A 25,566-nucleotide genomic window follows, 5' to 3' on the forward strand; every position below is an offset into this window, starting at 1 on the left:
CCTTTCTATCCTCTCTACTTTTCCCACTCTTAAGGAAGCCATTTTTTATTCTTTGGTGGCTGTCCAGTGCCCATGCCTTGTTTGTCAAGCTACCCTTCTGGCACGGCACCCTATCCTTGCTTTATTTCATGAAGGTTAAAGCAAAGTACGTATTGTATTACCGTTGCTTTTCCTAGTCATCTGTGATTTGTGCTATCCCATCTTTGATCATCAGACAGCTTTGTTCCTACTACCAGTATTTTCCATCTTGTAATTCTGAAGCCCTTTTTCCCCTCACTCCATCTGTCTCCTTTAATTCATGCATTTGCTGTCTACTTTCCCATCCTTTCCCTTTTACCTTTTGTGTGCTTTATTTTTATAATTACTCGACCTTGTTTCATCCATTCACTCTGACTTATGTGACTGGCCATTTACTAATGCTCTCTGCCTTGAGCTCCTAACTTCCCCTCCCATAATGCTCTGAATGTTACCATGACTTTAAGTCATATTTGCCACCACTGGTAATGGACAATCCTCAGTCTGTGCAGTTTAAGTGCTCTCTCTTTTTAGCTTTAATTCACCATAGTTTTCTTCTGTGTGTGTGTGTGTGTGTGTAGATTTACTCTTTGTTTAACCTCAGACTTGATCACTCTGAACACTTAAAATGGTACCTAGCGTTCCTCTGTCTAATATAGTTTGTGAGTTTAGAAGCTTCTGCAGCAGTATTGCTAGAAACAGTTGCAGGCTATACTGAGAAAATAAGCATCATAAACCTCTCTGTGGCTATTCCATATGCATCAGATGGAGCAACAAGAGTGTCCAGTACAGACCTTACTATCTGTTGTCTTGCGTGACTCTGCTTAAGTGATTTTGTGGGTAACTTGAAAGTATCCTACACCAATGCCCACTATGATGACACCACCTTGATTGGCCCACAGTGAAGGATTGTCGAAATGTGAAGAAGGGAAGACCTCCTGTGCTGTGGGAATTGCAATTGTTAGCCCTCAACAATCCTTTAATTGGAATCAGAAGGGCTCCCATTTCCTTTGATTCAGAAAATCCCAATGTCAGGCTTTCGATCCTACTTCAAGCAGGATCTGTCTAGACAGAGGCAACTCTGCCGGTGAATGCAGTTGTAGAGGTTGAGGAGGTCTGCAGAGTCGGAGCTTTTGCCATCCCTTTGTGGGAGGTGTAATCAGGGGCCCTGAAGGCTTGCCTGACTGCCTGTCTCTAGAGGCCATGAGGAGGTGTCTGCACATTTACTCAGCTTTGTGACCATCATGCAAGACAAATGTTTGTGACATATGTCTAGAGGCCACTTCATTCCATTTTCCCTGCAGTCTTCCCACTCAAAATGTGCTGCTTCCAGATGTTCCACCCAGCCAACACAAAATGGTAGAGAGAAAATTTGCTCTTCTACTTTGTAAGAAGAGCCATCCAGGAGACCTCAGCAGACCAGAGATTGTCAGGAATTTTCAGTTTATTTTTTCTTCCCATAAAGAACAAAGACCTCAGACCAGTTCTAGTCCTCAGTGGCCAAAATTATTCATCAAAGACTATTCAGGATGGTCATGGTGCAGGCAATCCTCCCGTGTTTTAAAGGAAGGTGATTTGATGTCTTTCATGGACCTTCATGATGCTTAACTCCACTTAAAAATTGCCAAGTACTGCAGCAAGTATCTTAGCTTGTGGCTTGGTACCAGTTAATACTACTGCAAAGCTTTGCCCTTCTGTCTCAGCACAGCCCACTGGGTGTTTACCAATTGCATGATTGTAGTTGCCCATATGCTGCTCAGAAGGATTTGCATGTTTCCATATCTGGATGATTGGCTCCTTGTTGCAGTAATCTTAAAGTCCTTACTAGAAGCCAGCGATTCCTTTCAAGATTGATAGGCAGAGGTGTAAAAAGTAGATGTTTTCACCCTACACAGACAACATGTATTGATTACTGCTGAAATGCAAAGGCTTGTGTCATCTGTCTTCTTCTAGACAGAGTTTGTCTTGAAATAATCAGCATTTGGGCTCTTAAAATAAAAGTCTCCCCAATCTGCACTAGTACTGAAAGTGCTGCTTTTTATGGCAGCCTTCATGACTGTGTTTTTTCATGCCTATGTACGTATGAGAATCCTTCACTGGCTGCTTTCTGCCCATTGGTCAGGATATTGGACCCCCCCCCCCATCCTTTGCAGTATGTACAGCCCTTATAAGCAAGGCACATCTGTTTTAGTGGCTGACCTCCCCAAGACTTATAGGTTGTCCCTTTCTTTTATCTCCCCCAGGAACAATAGACACCATGGATACCTCTTGTTTGAGGTGGATCGTGGGGTATTTTGAAGAGAGGAGTGTCCAAAATGTATGGACTCTGAGGCCATTCTTCACATCATTGCCCTGGAGATGTGATCCTTCTAAGTCTCAGGTTTATGCTAAGTGAGAATGTGGCAATGGGCTTTAAATTCTCATTGCTTTCAGATGCCAACATATATTTAATTGAAAGTCAACTGTTGAGCAGACAGGCTTAGCAGATTTGTTCTGATACCTCATGACTGGTTTCTCGGTCCAACTGTGGCTCAACTCTTTAGCAGTTGAGAACCCCCCACTGCAATCTCTTTGCTACTCCAGCCAACATGAATTGCAGCAGCTACTTCACTGTATTACCCCTAAATGAGTGCACCCCATGAGATGCAATACTCTGTTAGTGTTGCCCAGCTTACTGTATTGTATGCCTTCCCACTGAACCCCCTTCATTCCTAGATTCCTTCAAAAAGCTGAGTGATGCAGATCCACCAGAATTGTCATTACTTTCCTGTGACCCAAACAAGTATGGGTTGTCCTGTTCAAGTCTCTTCTAAACTAGCTTCCCTGGGTCGGTCCCAGATCTGAAACTGGGCCTTCTTTCTCACTCATTCAACCATCTGGATCTCCTCAAGCTTAGATTTATCGAATGGTATCACCAATTCTCATGATGGTCGTAGACCCTTCGCTGTTGCAGTAATCAGTGGTCCACATTTTGTCAGCTTCCCTGAAATAGTCTATCCAAAGTGCACAAGAGCAAGTGGAAAAAAAAGTTTAATTTAGGCTTTTTCACAGAACCTTGACATCTTTTCTGCACCAGTGTCACAACTTTTGCATCTTCCCAGCTACCATATATGAACAGAGCCTAGCTTCTCCACGGTTGAAGGCAATCTGGCTTCCATGAAGCAAGTACTTCCAGCTGGACCAAAGGCTTATTCTACGAAGTCAATAGCTATGTCTGCTGCCTTTTGCAACTCTTTTATAGTAGAGAAGATGTATGAAACAGCTGTGTGGTCTTCATGACACATCCTTGCCAAACATTACAAGCTGAACTTAATTTCTAGATCTTGACCATCCTTTGGAGTTTCTCTCCTGAAGTGTATCCTATCATGTTGCCTAATTAGAAAGAAGGTAGTTTGTGATTTTGTGCCATCCATCAGATCGGACAGATGGATGAAAGAGGATACAGAAATTGTTTATTAACAAGGAATCCTTTTCATACTTGTCTGCCTGATACATCTCTCCCTCATTCAGTTTTTTCATGCCCATGTATGTTGAGAATCCTTCAATGGCTGCTTTCTGCCCATTGGTCAGTATATTGGACCCCCTCCGTCCTTTGCAGTATGTACGACCCTGATATGCAAGACACATCTATTTTAGTGACTGACCTCCCCAAGACGTATAGGTTATCCCTTTCTTTTACCTCCCCCAGGAACAATAGTCAAACAGTAGAACAATAGAGACAAATGTAGGTTTTCTAAAACCGAATTGGAAACAGTTGCGCACCTTGTTGCAGGTTGCGACATACTAATGGCAGAAGGACTGTATACCGAAAGGCATAATGTGGCAAGGTTGTTGCACTGGGGATATGTAAACATTGTGGTATTGAGGGTGGGAGGGTGGCCTAATGGTTAAGGTGTTTGTCTTACAAACACAAGGTATAGGATTTGAATCTCACAGGGGATAATTGGCTAGGCTAAAATGGCTTGCAAGGGCAGTTAGCCTAGAACTAACCTATGAAGTGACTGAAAAACACTGGAAATGTGAGCCATAAAGCATCATAGAAAATGATTAAGTTTATATCACATGGGACAACCCATTACCAACAGTTTAAAAGATAGATGCTAGAAAACCAGATATAGTGGTTCAAGAAAAGACTAGTAGCATTGATCATTGAAATCTCCACACCCAGTGACTACAGTTTCTTGCATACAGAGAGAGGATCTGCAGGCAGAACTGTCTTCCCACCCCCCACCCCCATTCTCTGCCTTGTCTTCGGCTGATATAACTGGTTTTTATAGCTTGTGTGTTACCTAACTCAGTTCCCTTAATTTGACCTGTTAATAACAGTCTGCATTTAAATTGGAACCTGTGTTCTGAGAGCCTTACACGACTATCTGCAAATATACAAAGCTGGGTATAGTTTTCTTTATTGTAGAGTTTAATTGTTGCTTAGATATCTGTTGTCTCACTGTTCTGAGAGTCTAAAGAGCTGAGTATATTTTTTTGGTTTTATAGTTTATACTATTAGTTGTTGCTCAAATCTCTGCTGAAACTGACTTCCCCACCCTCCCTGTTTTTGGTTTGTAGTTTAAATTTGGTGGCTTTTGCAGTGCCCACCCCACTGTAGATTTGATCTAGGACACTCCCCCAGTCCCATCTCTCTACCCCATTCTACCTAATAAATCCTTTTTGCACTGGCTTTTAGTCCCTTTTAATTTAATTGCATTTTTCAAACTGTGTGTGGTCTAATATTGCTACATACTCAAGTGTGCTTGCTTGCACTGCATGTAAATTGTTTTTGCTACTGTTTGTGCTACTTTTCTGTAAAAAAAAAAAAAAAAAACAAAAAACTGTAAGCCTGTGTTTCCTACCTTTCCTGTAACTAGTGTTCCAGATACAGATTTGCTGTATCCAGGACTGTTTGTAAGCTTCTGAGCCTCCCAAGCCTTTCTGTGTTGGAGGGAAGCCTTCTAGCTTATCAGTGGGAGTGGTAACCATTGGGTAACCTGTCTACCACATAAGGAGTGGTTCTGGCCCAGACTTTGTAATTACTGGCCGTTTGGGCAATCTTCCATCTCTCTCAACTTTCTGATTTGAAAGCCTGCATTTGCACTTGTTTCTGTCATGTAACTCGTCTAGTGCAGATACAGATTCTTAGTTTTAGCACTTAAATTTGCCTATTCATACTCAGCACTTGTTCAGAACTTGTAAGCACTAAATAAGCTAGTAATTACTGTAGCACTCAGTCTTTCTCATTACCTAAAGGAAAACAGTTTTTGTACTTACTTTTCTCACTGGTGTTGAGAAAAACAGCTCTTGTACTCACTTTCCTCACTTATCTAGAGGAAAATAGTTTTTTATTCAGGCACGTCCAAGGGTCAGCTCCCATTGTTCTCCCCTGTCTATCTGATGAATCTGGGCATCTTGAGGCAATGTAGAAATTGCCTCATGTACACAGACAACCCTCTCCTCCTACCACTTACACTACAACCTGTGAGAGATGCACTTATCTAGCCAAACTGGAGGTAAAGCTCTCACCAACCAAGACTGAACCTGACGGTCATGAGGAGAAGGTAAACATTTGCACCAAACCACACTCATCACATAGTCTCTCTACATCTACACCACCAAAATCCACACATAGAAACTCAAAAACATTCGTGGAGGATCTCATTAATAATCTGCCTAAGCAACAGAGACCTCCAAAGCAGAAACACAAGCAACCTCCATCCCCCATCACAACCCAAATGACACATAGCCCGCAGATTCAGTGTGCCACTCAAACACAGCCAGTAAGGCAAAACAACATGCCCAACACACTAGTCATAGGTGACTCTATAGTCAGGCACACTGATGTCCCACTCACCAGGCTAAACAAGGAGAAGGTTACTGTCAGCTGCTTGTCAGGTGCCAGGATCCGCCACATAACCCACGCACTCAAATCACTCCGCAACAAGTACAAATATGACTTTGTCATTGTCCATGTTGGTGTGAATGACCTGAGACGTACCTCCCTGGGCTACATGAAAAGAGACATGGAAGAGCTGTGCGATCTTGTAGCCCATGCAGGTATGACCCTAGCCCTGAGTAGCATTATGCCATTGCCCAGAATGATACCGCAGTACAAGGACAAAATGATTGATTTCAACAATTGGCTAAGCTTCTGGTGTCATTCAAAGGGGATCCAGTATTTGTCTACTTGGGATGACATGGTCGACCGACCACGATGCTTTGCCACAGATGGCCTGCACCTGTCGCCCCTAGGATTCCAGATACTGGCTAAGGCTCTTGCTGCCCCTATAGTGCCTTTTTTAGGCAGGGTTCAAGTAACAAATTCACCACCATAACAGGAACAGGCAAGCAAAAACTGAGGATAATGCTACTCGGTGCTAGAAGTTTAAATTTCAAAATGCACTCACTCGAGGCACTCCTTAAAATAGAGAACATCGATATCTGTGCAGTGACTGAGACCTAGTTCAGGGCTCCAGAGAGCACCCCTGCACTATCAGGCTATAATTCGTACCACACTTTTCGGCCATCTAACCTGGACCGAAACACCAAAGGTGGGGGTGTGTTCATATTCATTAAGGATATCCACACCTCCAGGCTAGTTGCTCAGCATAATGCATCCGAGGTTATCCAAGTGCAACTCTTGGCAAAACTGCAATCCAAATTGTAGCTTGCTACAGATCCCCCACCATGCCCCACTCCCACTCCTCTTTTCTTGATGTACTGGAAAATATTATGGTTCAACCAAACACCCTAATAATGGGTGACTTCAACTACCCCACCATTAACTGGGAAAACTAATGATGTACTAACTCCTAAGCACAACGCTTTCTGGAATTCATAAACTCCAATGCCCTAGATCAACTTATCCACACCCCCACCAGGGGCAACAATATCCTAGACCTAGTCATTACCAAGATGAGTGACCGGTGTTCTACACCTGAAGTCAACTCCTCGTTGGTCCGATCTGACCATAAGCTAATCACCCTTGATATCCACATCCCACTCCCACCCCCCCATTAAGGAAACCACAGTAAGAAATTTCTCCAAAGCCAACTTCATGCTTCATAAGATAGAAGTAGTGAGCTTCATGACACCCATGCAGATGGACAGTACAGTTACAACTGCTGAATCCTACACAAATGCTCTCTATAAGCACCTACATGAGTGCATGGATCGTGCTATCTCAAACGGAACCAAGACACTATCCTCCAAAAAAGGAAGCCAATCTGGTGGTCCCCTGCCATAAACAAACTGTACAACAGAAGGAAGAAACTGTTGCAAAAGAGAGTAAAATCCCATGAGTGGAGGAGCTCCCTGGTCAGCCTCAGTAAGAAGCTGATATCCCTTATAAGATCCTCCAAAGCTAGCTACGAAAATAAAATTGCCACTAATTCCAAGGACAACCACAAAGCATGCTATAGCTATGTCAAGAATCTCAATGGCAACACCCAGATCTGCTCTGAGTTACAGCACAAAGGCATGAAAATTACAGAACCAACTGATATTGCCAACATCCTGGCAGATAGGTTCAGTGCTAACTTTACCCCCCACCCCCTAAAGGGCCCATATCTATACAGGAAGAATGCAGAGTCCCTGTAATCACAACTACGCAGGTGAAAGCTGCACTCTCTAAAGCCAAAAACACAGCATCCATGGGACCGGACAACATCCCAGCCTGCGTTTTCCATGAACTTCAGAATGAACTGGCTCCCCACTTAAGCACCATGTTCAATAATAGCCTCGCATCCGGCTTTGTGCCCACTGAATGGCGCACAGCAACAGTTATCCCATTCCACAAAGGGGGAGCCACCACTGATCCCGGGAACTATAGACCTATTAGCCTGACGAGCCTGGTCTACAAAGCCATGGAACGTATCATCATGGAACTCATAAACAAAGACATTGGTAACCTCCAAACTCTGGATCCCACCCAGTTCGGGTTTGTGAAAGGCAGATCATGCCTCCTGAACCTGATCAATTTCTTTGAGGCAGTCACCAAAGCTGTAGATGAGGGTAAAGTGGTTCACACAGCCTATCTTGACCTTGCCAAGGCTTTCAACACCATCCCCCATTCTGGAATTATAGCTAAACTCAATAAACTAGGCATAAATTCCTACGTCACAAGATGCGTTGCCAACTGGCTCACTGAGAGAACCCACACTGTAAAAGTTGCAGACTCCAAATTTGACCTCAAACCAGTGACAAGTGGAGTACCACAGGGTTCCGTCCTTGGACAGCTCCTGTTTGGTATCTATTTCTCTGAAGTACAGGCTAACACAGAAGGCCTCTGGCTAATGAAGTTCGCAGATGACTGCAAACTAGGAGCCATAGTCAAGTCCCCAAATGATGTGAACATCCTACAGAAGAGCCTCTCTGAGACAGATGCCTGGTGTCAGAGCCATGGCCTCAAGCTCAATGCTAAAAAGTGCAGTGTCATCCCTTTTGGTAAAAACTCTGTACCCATGAACTATCACATAGGCAGCAATCTACTTAACACCGAATGCGTGATGAGACCCTGGGACCCAGGTGAACAGTAGTCTCTCCTTTGATAGTCACATCGCCACAGTAGTCAGGAAGTCCTTCTACGTGGCACACCTCATCATAAAAGGGTTCTCATCCAGGAAAAAAGAGGTCATCATTACCCTCTACTCATCACTCATTAGACCCATTATAGAGTACAATGCCCCTTTTGGAATGTACCTCACAAGACATCTGCAGCAGCTGGAAAGGCCACAGAAGTACCTCACAAAGAGGATTACTGGACTCAAACAAATGCCCTACACTGACCGCCTCAAAAAACTCCAGCTTTACTCCGTAGCATATCGCCTACTCAGAGGTGATCTTTGCCTAACATATAAAGCTATGTCAACCCCAGAGCCATTGGACATACTACACCTAAAGAAATCCCAATCCCTCTGAGCTACATGCTCTAGGGACCTAAACCTTGTCACCACAATAAACAGGACATGCTGGAGAGATAGATTCCTATCCCAGAGACTTCCCATACTCTGGAACAGGCTACCCATCTATGTCAAGCAAAGTTCTTGATTAGCATTCTTCAAGAAAAATCTTGATGAGTAGATGGGAAATAGGAAATACACTCAGGGGATCACTTCTGTGTCTCTGCTCGTCAGTGGCACAGGAAAATAACTTTCTTGGGTGGTGTAAGCCAGGGAACCTTGTTGGCTAGGCTTGCGTAGGCCCTTGGGCCGATAGCCTAGTACCTACCTATGAGAGCAGTGTGGAGGAAAGATACCCAGACAGATTCAATAGTAGTAGGAGCAATGGATGTTATAAAGAATCTGCAATCATATTTAGATGTTACCAATCCATGTAACTCCGAATTGCAGGAGGAGTCATTATTGGACACATTGCGGGTGCTCTGAAGAGCACTGTTGGCTGACATCAAAGATTGAAACAATGCCAATTTCATGAACTTTAATTGTACTTTGACTTAGGAACGGGGTCCATTCCTGTTATGGTATTAGAAACCCAAAAGATTTGGAGAAATTTAAAAAGGTAGAGAGAGGGTCTGAATGGAGACATGAAGGTCTGAATGGAGACATGAAAAGTCAGCAAGCAAAGTAGTGCTGAAATTTAATTCATCCTCAAATCTTGATGAGTACATTCACGAGGTGGACCTTGTTTTTTCCCATAATCTCACCAATGCAACACGGATGTATAGAATATATCTATGTAGCATATATCATGGACAGAAGTAGTTCAAAAACTAAAAAAAGATAGCTGGGTGCACAAGACCCAGGATAACAAAGTGCCCATTCCTGTATGGCGCATTGGTGCCAGGACTAGGAAAAATGACAGTGTAGAATCCTCAAAATACAGAATCATTCCTACAATGGTGCCAGGCCGGGGGGGAGGATGTGCCTCCCCTGTTGTAGAAGGAAGTAGCAGTCCACAAAAATCACAAAAACTGATAGGCCAAAGAGCAGCCATAAAGATGATAGTGAACTATTGAGGATAAGAAATAAATTATGTATTGTTACTATTTTTTCAAAAAGCCCAGAATTTCCAGACACAAGCTATACAAAATGATTAAGAGAGAAGTTAGAGGAAAGAAAAATACTTCCGTAAGAGAAACTGTCAGAAGCTTCACATGAAAATTTTCATTCAATAATACAAGATTTGTGAAAAACCGTGTATAGCTCAAGAAACTTTGATCTGTTTGGAAAAAGAAGCATCTGAGGAAGTACGAAAATGTAAACAAAGCCTAGAGATATTTGAAAAGTCTAAAGAAATATGGACTTGGGAAAGAGAGAGAATTGATATGGTGCAATATTTATGCAAAGGAGAAAGCCAAATTAAGCAATAAAAAAGGCAGCCCCAATGATATTCAAAGAGAAATACAGGCGAAGGAATCCGGAATGGAAAACTTTACAGAATAAAAAATAAGATGGAGGAAAACTAGAAAAGGAGATTACTAATGGGGAAGTTAAAGAAATAGAAATTGAGGTTATGTAGTACTTGCAAATTGAAGGATTCATTGTAGAAAATCAAATGCAGAAAGTGCCACAACAGGATAGAGCAGTGGATATCCAAATTAAGGGGAAACCAGTGGAACAGGAAGCAGTTGGTCAGGTGCCATAAAGATGTTTTGGAGCCTTCACAAGAAAGCAGTATAAATGTTCACTTGAAGCTAGACAGCAAGGGAAGGAACAGGAAACTCTGATGCAGTCAATGTTGAGGAGTGATAGGACAGTGAGTTCTTATGACAGAGCAGCGGATGGCACAGGATGAAATTGAAGAGAAGGTGCCACAGGAAGATGCTATAGAATTTTGTATAGAACGCTGCAGGAAATTGAAAACAAGGGATGTGCCATCAGGTTTGAAAGAAAATAAGGTAAGAGAAGAGTTGCTTGATGTAATAGACATAGATCTATTAAGATCAATAAGAAGAAATAGACTGCAGAAGGTAAATAAAACCCAAAAAGTCAGAAGTCTGATATAACAAATGAACACAGTAGGACTCTCCATAGAGGTCCATGCGATATAACAGAAGTTAGCAGGATATATTACTGTACAGCTAAATTAATAATGGATACATTTCTACCAGAAGAGCGCAAGGTAGCGAGGGAAAGGAAGGGGAAAAATTGAATACTATCAGAAGTATTGAACAGAGAAATCTATAAAACAATCAAGACAAGAAGCGTCACTGTTAGAAGACTGTAGAAGAGGGAATAGATCAACAAAAATATTAAGAAAGATCTGATAAAAGCATTGCGTAGTATTAGAACAGACCAGGATCTAGCACGCACTGTTGCAAATAAACTAAAATTTTCAGCACAGGTGGAAACAGAAGATACACAGATAAATATAAAGGAAAAGTACAAAGTAAGTAATTTATTGATGACCCAAAAAAGTTTTATAGAGAATTGGGAAACAAGGTAAAAGGAATTGAAAGACCGCCAAAAGTAGAAGAAATAGATGCATTTTGGAGAAGTATCTATGAAGATCCTGTGGAACATAAATATGCTAAATGGATAGAAGTAGTAAAAGAAAGAATAAGCAAAGTTTAAAGGTGCAGCATATAAAATGTGAAGTAACAGGCAGATTGAAACAAAGTTGAGAAAAGCCTCTAATTGGAAAACCCCAGGCCCAGCTGCAGTACCTAACTTTTGGTTAATATTAGTAACATCTTTGCATGAAGATTTAGCCATGGGTAAGAACTGTTTGTGTGCATCCCGAACAGACGCCAACTTGGCTAACAGGCAAAAGCAATGCTCCTACTCAAGAGTGAACCTGCAAGCTATCCCAAAAATTATAGACGAATAACTTGCCTTCTGATGACGTATAAAGTATATATGGGAATTGATGCTGACAGAGTTTATAGTCATTTAGAAGAAAACACAATTATGGTAGTACAACAAAAGGGCAAAGAATCAGTTGTGAAATTAAGTCATAGTCACGAACTGTAAAAAGGGGAAGAATCTAAGCATGGCATGGATTGACTGCAAAAAAGCATTTGATAGTATCCCACATTCTGGGATAAGAAGCTTAAAAATGTATGATACACCCTCCACTGATCCACTACATTGATTTGACTATGAAACAGTGGCAGACCACTTTGCAGTTAAGCCATGATAAAGGTTCAGTTATTATCCCAGGGTGACTGTCGCCGTTGCTGTTCTACCTTGCCATTAACCCATTAAGCTATTTACTTCTTAGGCAGTAGCTATAATTTGGTTCTTAGAAAACATCAAAGTGTAAAGACTTCTCATCTTCTCTCTGTTGATGATTTAAAACTGTATAGCTCATCAGACGAGGAACTAAATGCACAACTGCAGGTTGTCAAAACTTTTTCAGATATAAGAATGTCATTTGATCTTGATAAGTGTGCAAAAGCAACCTTTAAAGCAGGAAAACTGCAGCACCAGGAAAACATCAGTTTGGGACAAGAATGTGATGCAGAAGAACTTGAGCAAGAGGGAGTGTGTAAATATTTGGGAATTGATGAAGGACCAACAATAAAATGTGAGCAAATGCGAATAAAACTTAGTAAGGAATACTCTGAAAACCGTGTTGATATCTAGGAGCAACATTCAAGCTTTAAACCAATTTGCTCTTCCTGTCCTAACTTACAGTTTTGGAGTGATTGACCCCAAGACTTGTTGGTTAGATTAGATAGGAAAACAAGGAGGATGCTTCATGCTCACCAAATTTATAAAAATCAGTGTATACCAAGACTGTATATTCCCTGTTCCGAAGGAGGGATTGGCCTCTTTGAAATTGATTACATGTATAGAGCTGCAGTTGATTACATGTATAGATCTGCTGACCTCACAAGACCGAAATGTAGTGAAAGCTTTGAAACATGAGGAGAATAAATTGAAGATTACTACTCTGCTTAATTTAGCAGAAGCATATCGATTTTAAGCAGGAATGGAAATCAAACCAGAAGTAGGTAAAAATCAGGCAACACCTGAATGTGCCAAAAAAACAAAGGAAAGCATATAAGGTGAAGGACCAGATGAGAAGGCAAGAAATGTGGAAAAAGCTTAAATATAGTTGCAATTGTAGAAGTTGTCTGGAAGAACCTCATGTTGATCAGGAATGAATGCAGGAATGGTTAAGGAGAGGTGAATTCAAACCAAGAGGTGAAAGGTAAATATTGGCAGCCCAAGATAGTGGACTCTGTCCATGCTGGTTTACAAAGCCCATTGAACATGTGGGAGAGAAAGACAAACGTAGGTTTTGTAAAACTGAATTTGAAACGGTTGTGACATACTAATGGCAGGAGGACTATATACTGAAAGGCATAATCAAGTGACAAAACTGTTGCACTGGGCATTGTGCAAACATTATGGTATTGAAGTGGCTGAAAAACACTGGAAACATGAGACGCAAAGCATCATAGAAAATGGTTTGTATTGCATGGGATCACCCATTACCAACAATTCAGAAGATAGATGCTAGAAAACCGGATATAGTGGTCCAAGAAGACAAAGGTAGCATTGATCATTAATCGACACACCCAGTGACTACAGAGTCTTACGTACAGAGAAGCACAAAGTCATAAAATATCAGGCTCTGCAGGCAGAAACTAGAGCAATGTGGAAGAAAGATAGCCAGACAGTTCTAGTAGTAGTAGGAGCAACAGGTCTTATAAAAAAAGAATCTACAATCATATTTAGATGCGTTACCAATCCATGTAACCCTGTACAAATTGCAAGAGTCATTATTACTGGGCACATTGTGGGTGCTGCAAAGAGCACTTTTGGCTAACATCAAAGATTGAAACTATACTAATTTCATGAAGCTTAATCCTACTTTGACTTAGGAGTGGGTTCCATTCCCATCACAGTATTAGAAATCCAAAAGTTTGGGGGAAATTACAAAAAGGTAGAGAAACACGCTGTAGATTTGGTTTGTACATGTTTTTGGACCCCTACATGTTTTTGGATCCCTGACAAATTCAGACATACTACTCAGACAAGCTCCTCGTGGTCCTGCAGAGTAGTCCTAGCTATAGAGAACTCAGAAAAGCGACTACTTTCTGGATTTAAGTATCTCTGCTGTTTTTTTACTTGAAATACCTTCTCTAGCTTACCCTAAACAAGCTTAAACTGTTTTTTTAGCTGTTTGCTGCATTATTTAATATCTGCACTTAGTTACATTTTAGTCGAATTTGATCGAAAGTTTGTTTGTTTAATTTAATTGTTGAGGCTGCCCACTAAAGTGTGCTAGCCTGTGTAACTGATTTATTACTATTTCTGCATTTTCTGTGTGTTTCTATCTAAAAACAAAAAAATAATCCTTGTTTTCCCGCCTCTCCTCGACTAGTTTAGACCAGTTTACAGCCTTTGCTGTATTCTGGGCTGTGGTGTAGTTCCTGTGTTGGCCATTACCTTACTTGGATAGAAGGAAGTTTCTTTGCTCACCAGTGGGAGTGGGGAGCCTTGAGTAGCCTACCTGTCCCCGTAGGAAGTGACCTCAGCACAAGAGCTGTAGTAATTGGTTGTTTTGGACCATTTCTAGCTCTTTTGAAGTTCCCTGTTTAAAATCCGCGTTTGCGCGATTGTGCGCATAGCGCAGCGCCGGTTAAGCAACTTCTGGCTCTGCCAAGTTTGTTCTTCAAATTTTCCCTTAAGGAAGCTCTACTCGTAGTATAATCAGACTACTCGCTATATTATAAGTCTAGCACTTCTTCTCAAAACTTCTCTACTAAGTAAGTACTCTCATACGAAGTAAGCACTACATCCACCTACCAGCCCTGTGAATATCCACTTCCCTTAAAGGCACAGCACTCCCTTATACTGTTCTAGCATGTCGAGTGGTAGATTACTGGCGTCCTCTCCAGTTCAGCTGGTTAATCTGGGTATCTTGAGACTGCTACAATTGTCTCATGTACACAGACAACCCTCTCCTCCTCCCAACAAACACAAATACATGTGAGAGATGCAACTATATAGCCAAACTGGAGGCTGAACTCTCAACTCAGGGCTGTCATGACCAGACAGGAGGAGATGGTAACCACACACACAACAAACCCAGTCCCACATAGACCTACCACAACTGCAAACCAAATGCATAAAAACACAAAGACATACTCGGAGGCTCTAATAAAAAAACTTACCAAAACAACAGAGGCTCCCAAAGCAGACATCCAAAAATCCACCACCTCAAAACAAAACATATGCAACACATACTTCAATAAATCAGTGTGTCAATCAATCACAGCCCTTATGGCCAAACACCATGCCTGATACACTAGTAATAGGTGACTCTATAGTCAGACGCACTGATGTCCCGCTTACCAGGCTGAACAAGGAGAGGGTGACTGTGAGCTGCCTATCTGGAGCTAGGATCCGCCACATAACACACGCACTCAGGTCACTCCAAAGCAAGTACAAATACGACTCCGTCATTGTCCATGCTGGCGTGAATGACCTGAGACGTACCTCCCTGGACTACATGAAAAGAGACATAGAGGAGCTCTCTGATTATGTAGCCCAGGCTGGTATGACCCTGACCCTGAGCAGCATCTTACCCTCACCAAGAATGATGCCACAATACAAAGACAAGATGATCAGCTTTAATAATTGGCTCAAGTACTGGTGTCATTCTAAAGGGATCCAATGTCTGTCTGCCTGGAATGACATGTTGGACAAGCCATGCTGCTTTGCAAGGAACGGCCTGCACCTGTCACCACTGGGCTTCCGGTTATTGGCTAAGGCTCTTGCCACCCCCATAGTGCCTTTTTTAGGCAAGGCTCAAAAGACAAACCCACCTGCTTAGAAAACACAAATGGAAAAAAACTAAGGGTAATGCTGCTCAGCGCCAGAAGTCTAAATCTCAAGATACAGGCACTCAATGCACTCATCAGTATGGAGAACATCGACGTCTGTGCAGTAACTGAAACCTGGTTCAAGGCTCCTGAGAGCACCCCAGCGCTACCAGGCTATATCTCGTATCATGCTTTTCGGCCCCAAAACCCAGGCCGAACCACAAAGGGAGGGGGAGTGTCCATATTCATCAAGGACACCCACACCTCCTGGTTAGTAACAGCACATGAAGCATCGGAGACCATACAGGTGCAACTAACCATAGGCAAAACTGCTATACAACTGGTAGCATGTTACAGACCACCCTCCCAATCTCAGGAACCCCACTCAGCCTTCCTGAAGACATTGGAGGATATGAATGTATCATAAAATACCATCATACTGGGAGACTTCAACTACCCTAACATAGATTGGGTACATTATTCTAGCCCTAACACCGTAGCCCAAAGGTTCCTGGAATTCATAAATTCAAATGCACTGGAACAACTAGTCACCTCTCCCACTAGGGGAGATAATATACTAGACCTGATCATCACAAACATGGGGACACAATGCTCCACACAGGAGGTATACCCCTCACTAGTGAGATCTGACCACAAACTAATCACCCTGGATATACATATCCCACCTCCACCACCAGCACAAAAGACCACAGTGAAAAACTTCTCAAAAGCAGACTTCACTCTTCTTAAGACTGAGATGGTATCCTTTAAGCCCACTGGGCCAATGGATACCACATCCCACAATGCTGATTCCTTCACAAATGCTTTCTATGGACATCTCCAAGAATGCATGGATCATGCAATCCCAAATAAATCCAAGTCCCTCTCCACCAAAGGCAAGCGTCCTGTCTGTGGACCTCTGCCATTAACAAATTGTATAACAAAAGAAGGAAGCTACTGCATGACAGAGCAAAATCCCATAAAGGGAAAACATCTCTGATCAACACTAGCAGAAAACTACGTTCTCTAATTAAAACATCCAAGGCCAATTTGAGAGAAAAATCGCTAAGGACACTAAAGATAACCACAAAGCCTTCTTCAGCTATGTTAGAAACCTGGGCGGAAACCCTCAGATATGCTCAGAGTTAGTTAACAACAACAAAAAATACACTGAACCCACAGATATTGCCAACATTCTGGCTGACAGGTTCAGTGCAAATTTCTCCCCTCCCTCACCCCAAAAGAAGAAATACTTATCCCAGCTGAATGTAGTCTCCCTGTCATCTCAGATGTCCAGGTGAGAGCCGCCCTCAGCAAAGATAAAAACACAGCATCAATGGGACCTGACTGTATCCCGGGTTGCGTGCTACGTGAACTCCCAGAGGAACTAAACCCACACATAAAAATGCTATTTAACCTTAGCCTTACTACAGGATATGTACCTGAACACTGGCGTACAGCAACAGTGGTCCCACTCCAGAAAGGGGGTACCTCCACAGACCCTGGGAACTACCGCCCCATAAGCTTAACCAGCCTGGTCTGCAAAGCTATGGAAAGAATCATTTTGGAACTCATAAACAGAGACATTGGGGACCTACAGACACTTGACCCCACCCAGTTCGGCTTTGTAAAGGGCAGATCCTGCCTTTTGAACCTGGTTGACTTTTTCGAAACAGTCACTAGAGCCATTGATGAGGGCAAAGCAGTCCATACAGCCTACCTGGACTTGGCTAAGGCCTTCAACACAATACCCCACTCGGGCATCATAGATGAGCTCAACAGCTTAAATGTAAACTCTTATGTCACTAGATGGGTTGCAAACTGGCTAAAGGACAGAACCCATAAAGTTAAAATCGCTGGTGCAATGTCAGACTCCAAGCCAGTCACAAGTGGTGTCCCACAGGGATCTGTCCTGGGAACCCTCTTGTTCGGCATTTATTTCTCCGATGTTAAAGCAAACATGGGAGGGTTGTGGCTGACAAAGTTCGCAGATGACTGCAAACTAGGCGCCATAGTCGATACACCAGCGGACACATACATCCTACAAAAAGGCCTCACAGAAACGGACAACTGGTGCTGGAGTCATGGCCTTAAACTAAATGCCAAAAAATGTATAGTCATCCCCTTTGGGAAAAACAAAGTACCCACAAATTATCACATAGACAGCAACCCACTGAGTATGGAAAAAGTAATCAGAGACCTAGGGACCCAAGTCGACAGCGACCTCTCATTTGACACCCACGTTGCCAAAGTGGTTAGAAAGACATTCTACCTTGCACACCTTATCATGAAGGGATTCACATCCAGATCCAAGGATGTCATTGTACCCCTATACTCCTCCCTCATCAGACCCATGATTGAGTACAATGCCCCATTTGGTATGTACCTCACCCGGCATTTGCAACAGCTGGAGAGACCACAAAAGTACCTCACCAAGAGGATCAAGGGTCTCCAACATATGTCTTATTCTGCCAGACTAAAGAAACTCCAGCTCTATTCAGTAGCATACCGCCTGCTCAGAGGTGATCTGTGCCTGACGTACAAGGCCATGTCCAATCAGGAACTGATGGACATGCTCCACCTCAAAAAATCCAAATCCATCAGAACCACGAGAGCTAAAGACTTAAACCTCGGCACAAGTATGAATATGACATGCTGGAGGGATAGATTCATAACCCAGAGGCTTCCCATGCTCTGGAACAAGATCCCGGTTGATGTTAGGCAGAGCCCCTCACTGACTCACTTCAAGAGAAATCTTGATGAGTGGATGGGAGATCGTAAGTTTACCCCAGCGGTCACATCTGTGTCACTACTAGACAGGGGCACAGTAAACTAATTCTATTATATAAGGGGACCTTCACTGTGTCACTACTAGACAGAGGCGCACAGTATTTTAAATCTATTCTGTGCATTTTTGTACCATTTCATGGGGTGGCGAAAGCCACATCACTATGGCTAGGCTTACAAATGTCCCAGGGCAGATAGCCTAGTACTAAACTATGAAACTATGATTTTCATAGGTAGGTACTAGGCTATCAGCCCTAGGGCCTATACAAGCCTAGCCAAAAAGTTACCCTGGTTTTCGCCACCCAAGAAAATCATTTTCCTGTGCCCCTGTTGAGCAGAGCCACAGAGGTGTTCCTATTTCCCATTCAATAATCAAAATTTTTCTTGAAGAGTGCTAATGAGGAGCTTTGTTTGATATAGGTAGGTAGTTTGTTCCAGAGTATGGGAAGTCTCGGACAGGAATCTGTCCCTCCAGCATGTTCTGTTTATTGTGGTGACCAGGTTTAGGTCCCTAGAACGTGTAGCTTGGAGGGATTGAGATTTCTTTAAGTGGAGCATGTCCAGCAGCTCTGGGTTTGACATAGCTTGGTATGTTAGGAAAGATCGCCTCTGAGTAGGTAATATGCGACGGAGTGAAGCTGGAGTTTTTTGAGATGGTCTGTGTAGGCCAACTGAGGCCGGTAATCCTCTTTGTGAGGTATTTCTGCAGCCTTTCCAGCTATTGTAGATGTCTTGTGAGGTACATACCAAAAAGGGCGTTGTACTCTATAATGGGTCTAATGAGTGACGATTAGAGGGGAACAATGACCTATTTTTTTTCCTGGATGAGTAACCTTTTGTGATGGTGTGCCACGTAGAAGGATTTCCTGACTACTGTGGCGATTTGATTATCAAAGGAGAGATACTGTCCACCTGTGTCCCAAGGTCTCTCATCACACTTTCGGTGTTAAGTAGACTACCACCTATGTGGTAGCTCATGGGTACAGAGTTTTTACCAAAGGGGATGACAGTATACTTTTCAGTTCCTCTTCTACTTTTCTTTGGGATGTGGATAGAAATTAGAGCATAAAGCTGAGATCCAAGCAGATCCAGGATGGAAGTGCAGTCACTGCATAGAATTCAGTTGATTACAGAATGGGAGGAATAAGCCCTGTGAGGCAGCAGTGCCATCTGCCCCCATCCCCCATATGAACGGGCAGCAATTTCTCCTCTATAGCTGTACTTTGGCATTTCCATGTAGTTACTGACTTTCATTTGTGGGGTTGTCTTCTACTTTCTCACTTTTTCTGTTTGTTGCAAACTAGTGTGTCTAGACTAAGCAGTTGTCTTGTGGGAGCTTGACCCCCTGTTCTTCACTATTTCTGCTTTTTATCACGATTTAGTCTTCAGAAGAGTTTTATAGTCAATTACCTTTTTTCAAACTTTTCCTTTTTTAGGAAGAAAATTGGGAATAGAGAAACTTTTAGCTGCCAGGGCTTAGACTTCCAACAGCCCTGTTGGGTATGATTGAATGACTCTGATCTATAGAACAAATGGGGAAATGATGCATCTCCTCTTTAGTGAGGTAATAGGAGGAGGTTGCTTGTTAGCTCATGACTGCACTTTATTCATTAAGCAAGTCAACACATTGTCAGGTAGTCTTGGCCAGGTGGTGCAGAGGGATAAAAACTCTGACACCCAGACCACTTGCTCTTCTAGCAACATAAATGCTGGAGGATCAGTCAGTGAAGAAAGGGAGTGGAGCAGCTGGTGCTGGCTCGTCCTTCCTGGGGGAAGGGTGGTAGCTTGGCTTGCTCCATTGGCAATACTTGAAAGAATGCAGATGTATTGCCAGCAGCAATTAGAACACAAGTCTATGTAGTAAGTCTGTGCCACTTAATGAGGTTTTCCATGTGCAGAAACTTGAATGTCCCTCCCCAGAGCAGTGATGGCTGAGCTCAGAAGCAACTGATAGTGAGTATAGGACGGGTCTGCAGTGTCTGCAAACTGGCCCACTACTTATTACCAGGTTTTGTCTTGCTCCAGGGAATGAATGGGATGGAGGTTTTTCTTTGTTGCAGTAGAGGATTTAATGGGCCACTTAGAATCTTGAATGGCGAGCCATGTGATTAAAAAAATCATATGGTCTTTTATCAACTGTAAAGTTATAATTGATATAATTGGGCAGATAATGTTTTTCATTTATAGTCAAGCTTTAGTCAGGATTGATATGAACCAGGGCTAGAGTTGAGGCCAGGTTGCTTCATGTTGGCACATAACAGTTGCATATTTTTGGCATTGCACCAGCTGCTGTCTGTGATCCTGATAAAATGGACTTTGTTTTTAAGTAGATGTTAAATTGGTCTTAAAGGACTGGCACCCAGCTCTGAGATCCATTGCCTTTTTGTTTTAAATAGTTAATTGTTTAACCTATTTTGTTAATAATGGTGCATTTTTTTTCAGCAACTAGAGTGTCCAGTCAGGTGACTTTTCCAGTTGACTTTTTCGAGCACAACCAGCAACTGACAGATGTGGAGTTTGGAGGGAATGATCTTCTTCAAGTTTATAATGCACAACAGATAAAACACCGTCTTAATTCAACTGGCATGTATGTTGCAAACACCAAGGCAAGTATACAGTTGCAGTGCCTTACTTGGAAATTGCTAAAATTGCTAAGATTTTTTTTTTTTATTTATAAATGTGTATGGTAAGAGTTTATAAACCCACATATATGAGCTTTATTGTATGTGATGTCTGGCTTTTGGTTAAAGCATGTCCTGATGTGTGTGTGTGTGCATTCTTCTATTGCAGGGGTAGGCAACCTGTGGCATGCAGCACTTCCACCCCTCTGAAGTGGCTCCCTGTAGCTTTGAAAAAAAATTAATAATGTAGAAATAAATAATGGCTATTTTTATTTTATTTTTTCTTTCAAAGTGAACACCTCTTATTTTGGAGAGCGAGGTGATACTGTGACACTTAATATGCTGTGTATATGTTATCTTCAATTAAGAGGTCAAATAGGTTTTGTGGCTCCAGATGAATTTTGTTTGGTGGGAGAGAGGCCAAAAATGGCTGTTTTGGTGGTGAAGATGCAGACCCCTGTTCTAGTGGTATAGTAGGAGCAGATACTCAGTCTGTGTCTTAAGAGTCTTAAGTTTGTGTCAGCTGATCTTCAAGACTGAAAAGATGCCATTTTTTTGGATAATTGAAATGCTAGAGCTGACATAAGGGATTTTCCATGGAAACTAAGATTGTGTGTATCCTGTCAGGCAGTTTGTGTAGCCAGCTTGGTGTTTTGTTAGGAGCTCTTGCATGATGCCATGTCACACACATTAAAAGACAGTACCTAGTGTGTTGGACTGCCTGTTATTTTTCTTCTCATCACACCATATGGATCTTTGTCCTGACTTGCATGTTGTTTAAAAGCTACTTCATTGATGATGTAAAGCAAATGTTTCATGTATTTGTGTGGCTGGCAGATTACAAACTGAGGTCTGCACATATGGTACTCTGTACTGCTCAAGTTGGGAGCATGATAGGATGTATTACGGTAAAGGCCGACAGTTCATCACAGATGTACACAAACATCAGATAAAAATGGAGATGATTGATAGTTGAGCACCACATACATCAGATTACTTTACAGGAATGCAGCCTTGTCAGCTTTGCATAGATTTTGCCCTTTCATATTGAAGCACAATGGTACTCCCGTGGTGTTGATTGCAGAGTAAATCTGCAGACCTTAATATTGAGACATTTGCAGTCCCATAAGATTCACTGATATTTCTTAATGATTTCTTGTCATGCAGTCTGGCTTTATGCAGACATTTATGTGGCGATCCCTACTGTGTTTTTAATTATTGCAGTTTCTGTGTCTTTTAATTTTTTTAAACATTTTTGCTAGTCTGTTTTAAGACCCAAAATTGTGACAGATGTTACTTTTCTTTTTCTTTATTTTCTAGCCTGGTGGGTTTGCAGTAGAAGCCATCAATAATAATAGTTCTATGGTAATGACTGGCATGCGTGTCCAAATAGGTACACAGGCTATTGAAAGAGCACCTTCATACTTGGAAATCTTTGGTCGCACCCTACAGCTGAACCTCACGTGCTCGTTGGTTTGATTTTCCTTTTACTCGAGAAGAAGCCTTGCAAGCTGATAAGAAGTTAACCATTTTTTGTAAGTCAGTACATGTTGTGTGTAACTTTTTATTTGTTGTAGATATATTCATAATGTACTTAAGTTTCTTAGTAATGAAATGTGTTGTAAACAACTCTGGAAGCACCATGCAATGGTTGAGTTTTGGGACTTTTGTCTGATATCTCGAGCTTGGCAGAACTCTGAAGTTTAGTTTACTATCCATGCTTAACGTCTGTCTCTTCTTGACGCATGTCTTGATCATGTACTGTGGGCTTGGAGACCACATTTTGCCCCCAGGCTCTTTTCTTTTCTGTTTCTTGCTTAGTTCATATTTGATTCTACCATGCATGGTCTTCCATGCTTAAATCATACTAGATTTAAGAGAGTACACATGACTGTCATATCTCAAGCCCAGGGCCTGAAATGCCACTGTTTATGCCAGAGGTATCTGTGGATAAAATGACATAAATGCCGATGTTTCACCTGAATAACAGATTTGGAAATGGCCAGGAGTGTGACTTCTAAAGGCTTGTCATTGCTGGGATGAAGGGAAACCATCAGGAGGCAGGGCATTCCAAAACCCTACCCACCTTGCACACACAATCCATTCTGGAGTCAGCCTTCCATTCCTCAAATGCTTGATTAGGAAGAGAAGAGAGCAGGAGAGGTGCATCCTAGCAACTGATGGTGAGAAACTGTGTGTGTGGCATCCTTCCCATGTTAAACCATTCAAAGCTGGTTTCCACTACTTCATTTCAGTCATAGCAAAACCTTGTTAAAAAAATGTTTATTAAGTTACCATGTATGACATAGACAATCTTACATTTATATAAATGTAAACAAACCACCCTGACACATTTCCAGTTGCAAACATTATACAATGCAAGCCATGGTGGCATAAGTGTAGTTTCAAATATTGTACATCACTTATCTATCCAGTCGTTTTCAGTTCAGCATTACATAGCTCAATCAAATCCTTCCTCCTTTTAAACCTCGTTCCTTCTTTGCGTATATTGTTCCCACAGTTCACATTTTTTCCTGTGTAATTTGCTTCTTCCCTTTTCTGTAGATCCCAATTCCAGTTGTTTATCTCTGTTACTATATTCTCTACTTCTAGTAAAGTTAGTTTAGACTTTAATTTCCATTTTTCAGTAATTTATTTCTTGGCAGCCACCATAATTAGACTCAACAAGGCCAAGGAGGCAATTCTGATTCTGCATCGTAGCTCAAAAAAAAATAATTTCCCTAGTTATCCCAATTTGCTCACCCAGTATCTTTGACGGAGCAGTCTGTAAGGAATCTTTAGTCTGCCAACTCATTACACTGCCAGGAAAATATGTTCACAATTACCTTTTTTTCCCCATCACACCTCCATTATTTGCTGTTTACCTAAGGAAAATTTCTTTGGAGTCTACTTGGGGTATAAAAATACCTATATAAACACTTCTAAACAAAGATCTTAAACCTTCTAGACTTTGTTGCATAATTGGGAGACATAAATATTTCCCAATGGTTTGTTTGTGAATTGCCTATTCAGTCTCTCTTCCCAGTCCATTCTAACCTTCTCTGAGTATTATAGTTTCATGCAATATTTTATATGCTGTACTGATTTTTCCTTTAAGGGTAGCTGCTGTTCTAGATTCCACTAAAGACTCTACCAGCGCAGGTCTTCCATTTAGAACTCCCCTATTTCTTTCTCCTTACCTGTACTCTGATAGCAAGCCTTGATTGGGAAGGTAATCTCTAACCTGCACTCGAAAGAAGTTCTTCCCATTCTGTTACCTTTCCCCCTCTAGTTATTTTCTCCCAGTACTTTGGTTCCTTTCTCCAGTAAATTCCAGTCCCCTCTTGCCTATTGTATGTAACCCTGATTGCAGTCATCCCTATCAGCAGAATCTCCTTTCTCCAGTCCCACACTGGCTTAGTTCTTAAAATACTTTCTGCTACTTTATGAATATAATATTCTGTATGATTATTGTCCTTAAAAGTCTACATCCAAATTCCCAGTCTCTCCTTGTGTCTTGAGCTTTCCCCTGTTTCATCATCATCATCCCTTTCCACTTTGAATTATAGTTTATTTTTGTGCTGTGTATACGAGTTTAACTGTTTTGCTCTGAAATACCCAATTCAAATTAAATTATCCAATCTGCCCTGTTCTATTGGAAGAATTATCTTACCTACGTGACTCTCGCCATCTTCCCCTCCCCAATAAAATTCTTCAGCTGTTTATTAATTGCTATCTACAACTTCTCTGGTTGATAAAAATATGCCTAGCCTGTACCTGTATATAAGACTAAAGGGACTAAAAGCATTTTAACTGCTTGTGTCTTACTGTCTGTATCCATGTAACAGAATGTCCATTTTCTCAGTTTTTGTATTATCTTTTGTTTAGTTTCTTCCCACATATACTTAGCTGCCACACCGGAGTCATTTTTAAGCATATCCCTAGATATTTACTTTTATCATATCCCCATAAATATGGATGTCCTCCTATTTCCATGTTGCAGTATTCATCATATGAGGGAGATCCTGCCTAGTTGACTCAAACATCCGGCGAGTATGCAGAAGACTTAAGAATACTGCAAGATACGTGCGACGTTGCACATAGGAGAGCCAAGCATGAGCCATAAAAGTGACGTCTGCATGTACCATCTTCAGAGCTTCTCTACCACCAGTGCGAATAATGTCTTCCAGCTGTCAGTTTGATCACTGAAGTTTATCTTCATTCAGATAAGTGTCCCATTAGGGAATCTTTTGTGCTTTGCTACTGCATGCTTGTGAGAGGTTAATGTCATCCAAGAAGGGCAAGTGCTACTGTGGAAGATATTCCACACAAAGACAATCACAACCATTATCTTTTTTTTGTCTGGGGTCTGATCAGAATTATAAAGCTTGTGCCATGCGTCAGGTGTTC

At 41.9% G+C, this 25,566-nt stretch overlaps 1 protein-coding gene across 1 annotated transcript in view; it reads left to right on the forward strand.

Moving 5' to 3' along the window:
* UBR4 (ubiquitin protein ligase E3 component n-recognin 4) overlaps positions 1–25,566 on the forward strand; it is a 3,959,899-nt gene that overhangs the window by 1,751,699 nt on the left and 2,182,634 nt on the right. The window contains 3 exon segments of the mRNA XM_044087073.1: positions 20,978–21,141; positions 22,477–22,613; positions 22,615–22,691. Coding sequence (XP_043943008.1) covers positions 20,978–21,141; positions 22,477–22,613; positions 22,615–22,691 — 378 coding nt within the window.

Source organism: Protopterus annectens, chromosome 1.part1, assembly GCF_019279795.1.
Source record: "Protopterus annectens isolate FY-2018-M chromosome 1.part1, PAN1.0, whole genome shotgun sequence".
NCBI lineage: Eukaryota > Metazoa > Chordata > Ceratodontiformes > Protopteridae > Protopterus > Protopterus annectens.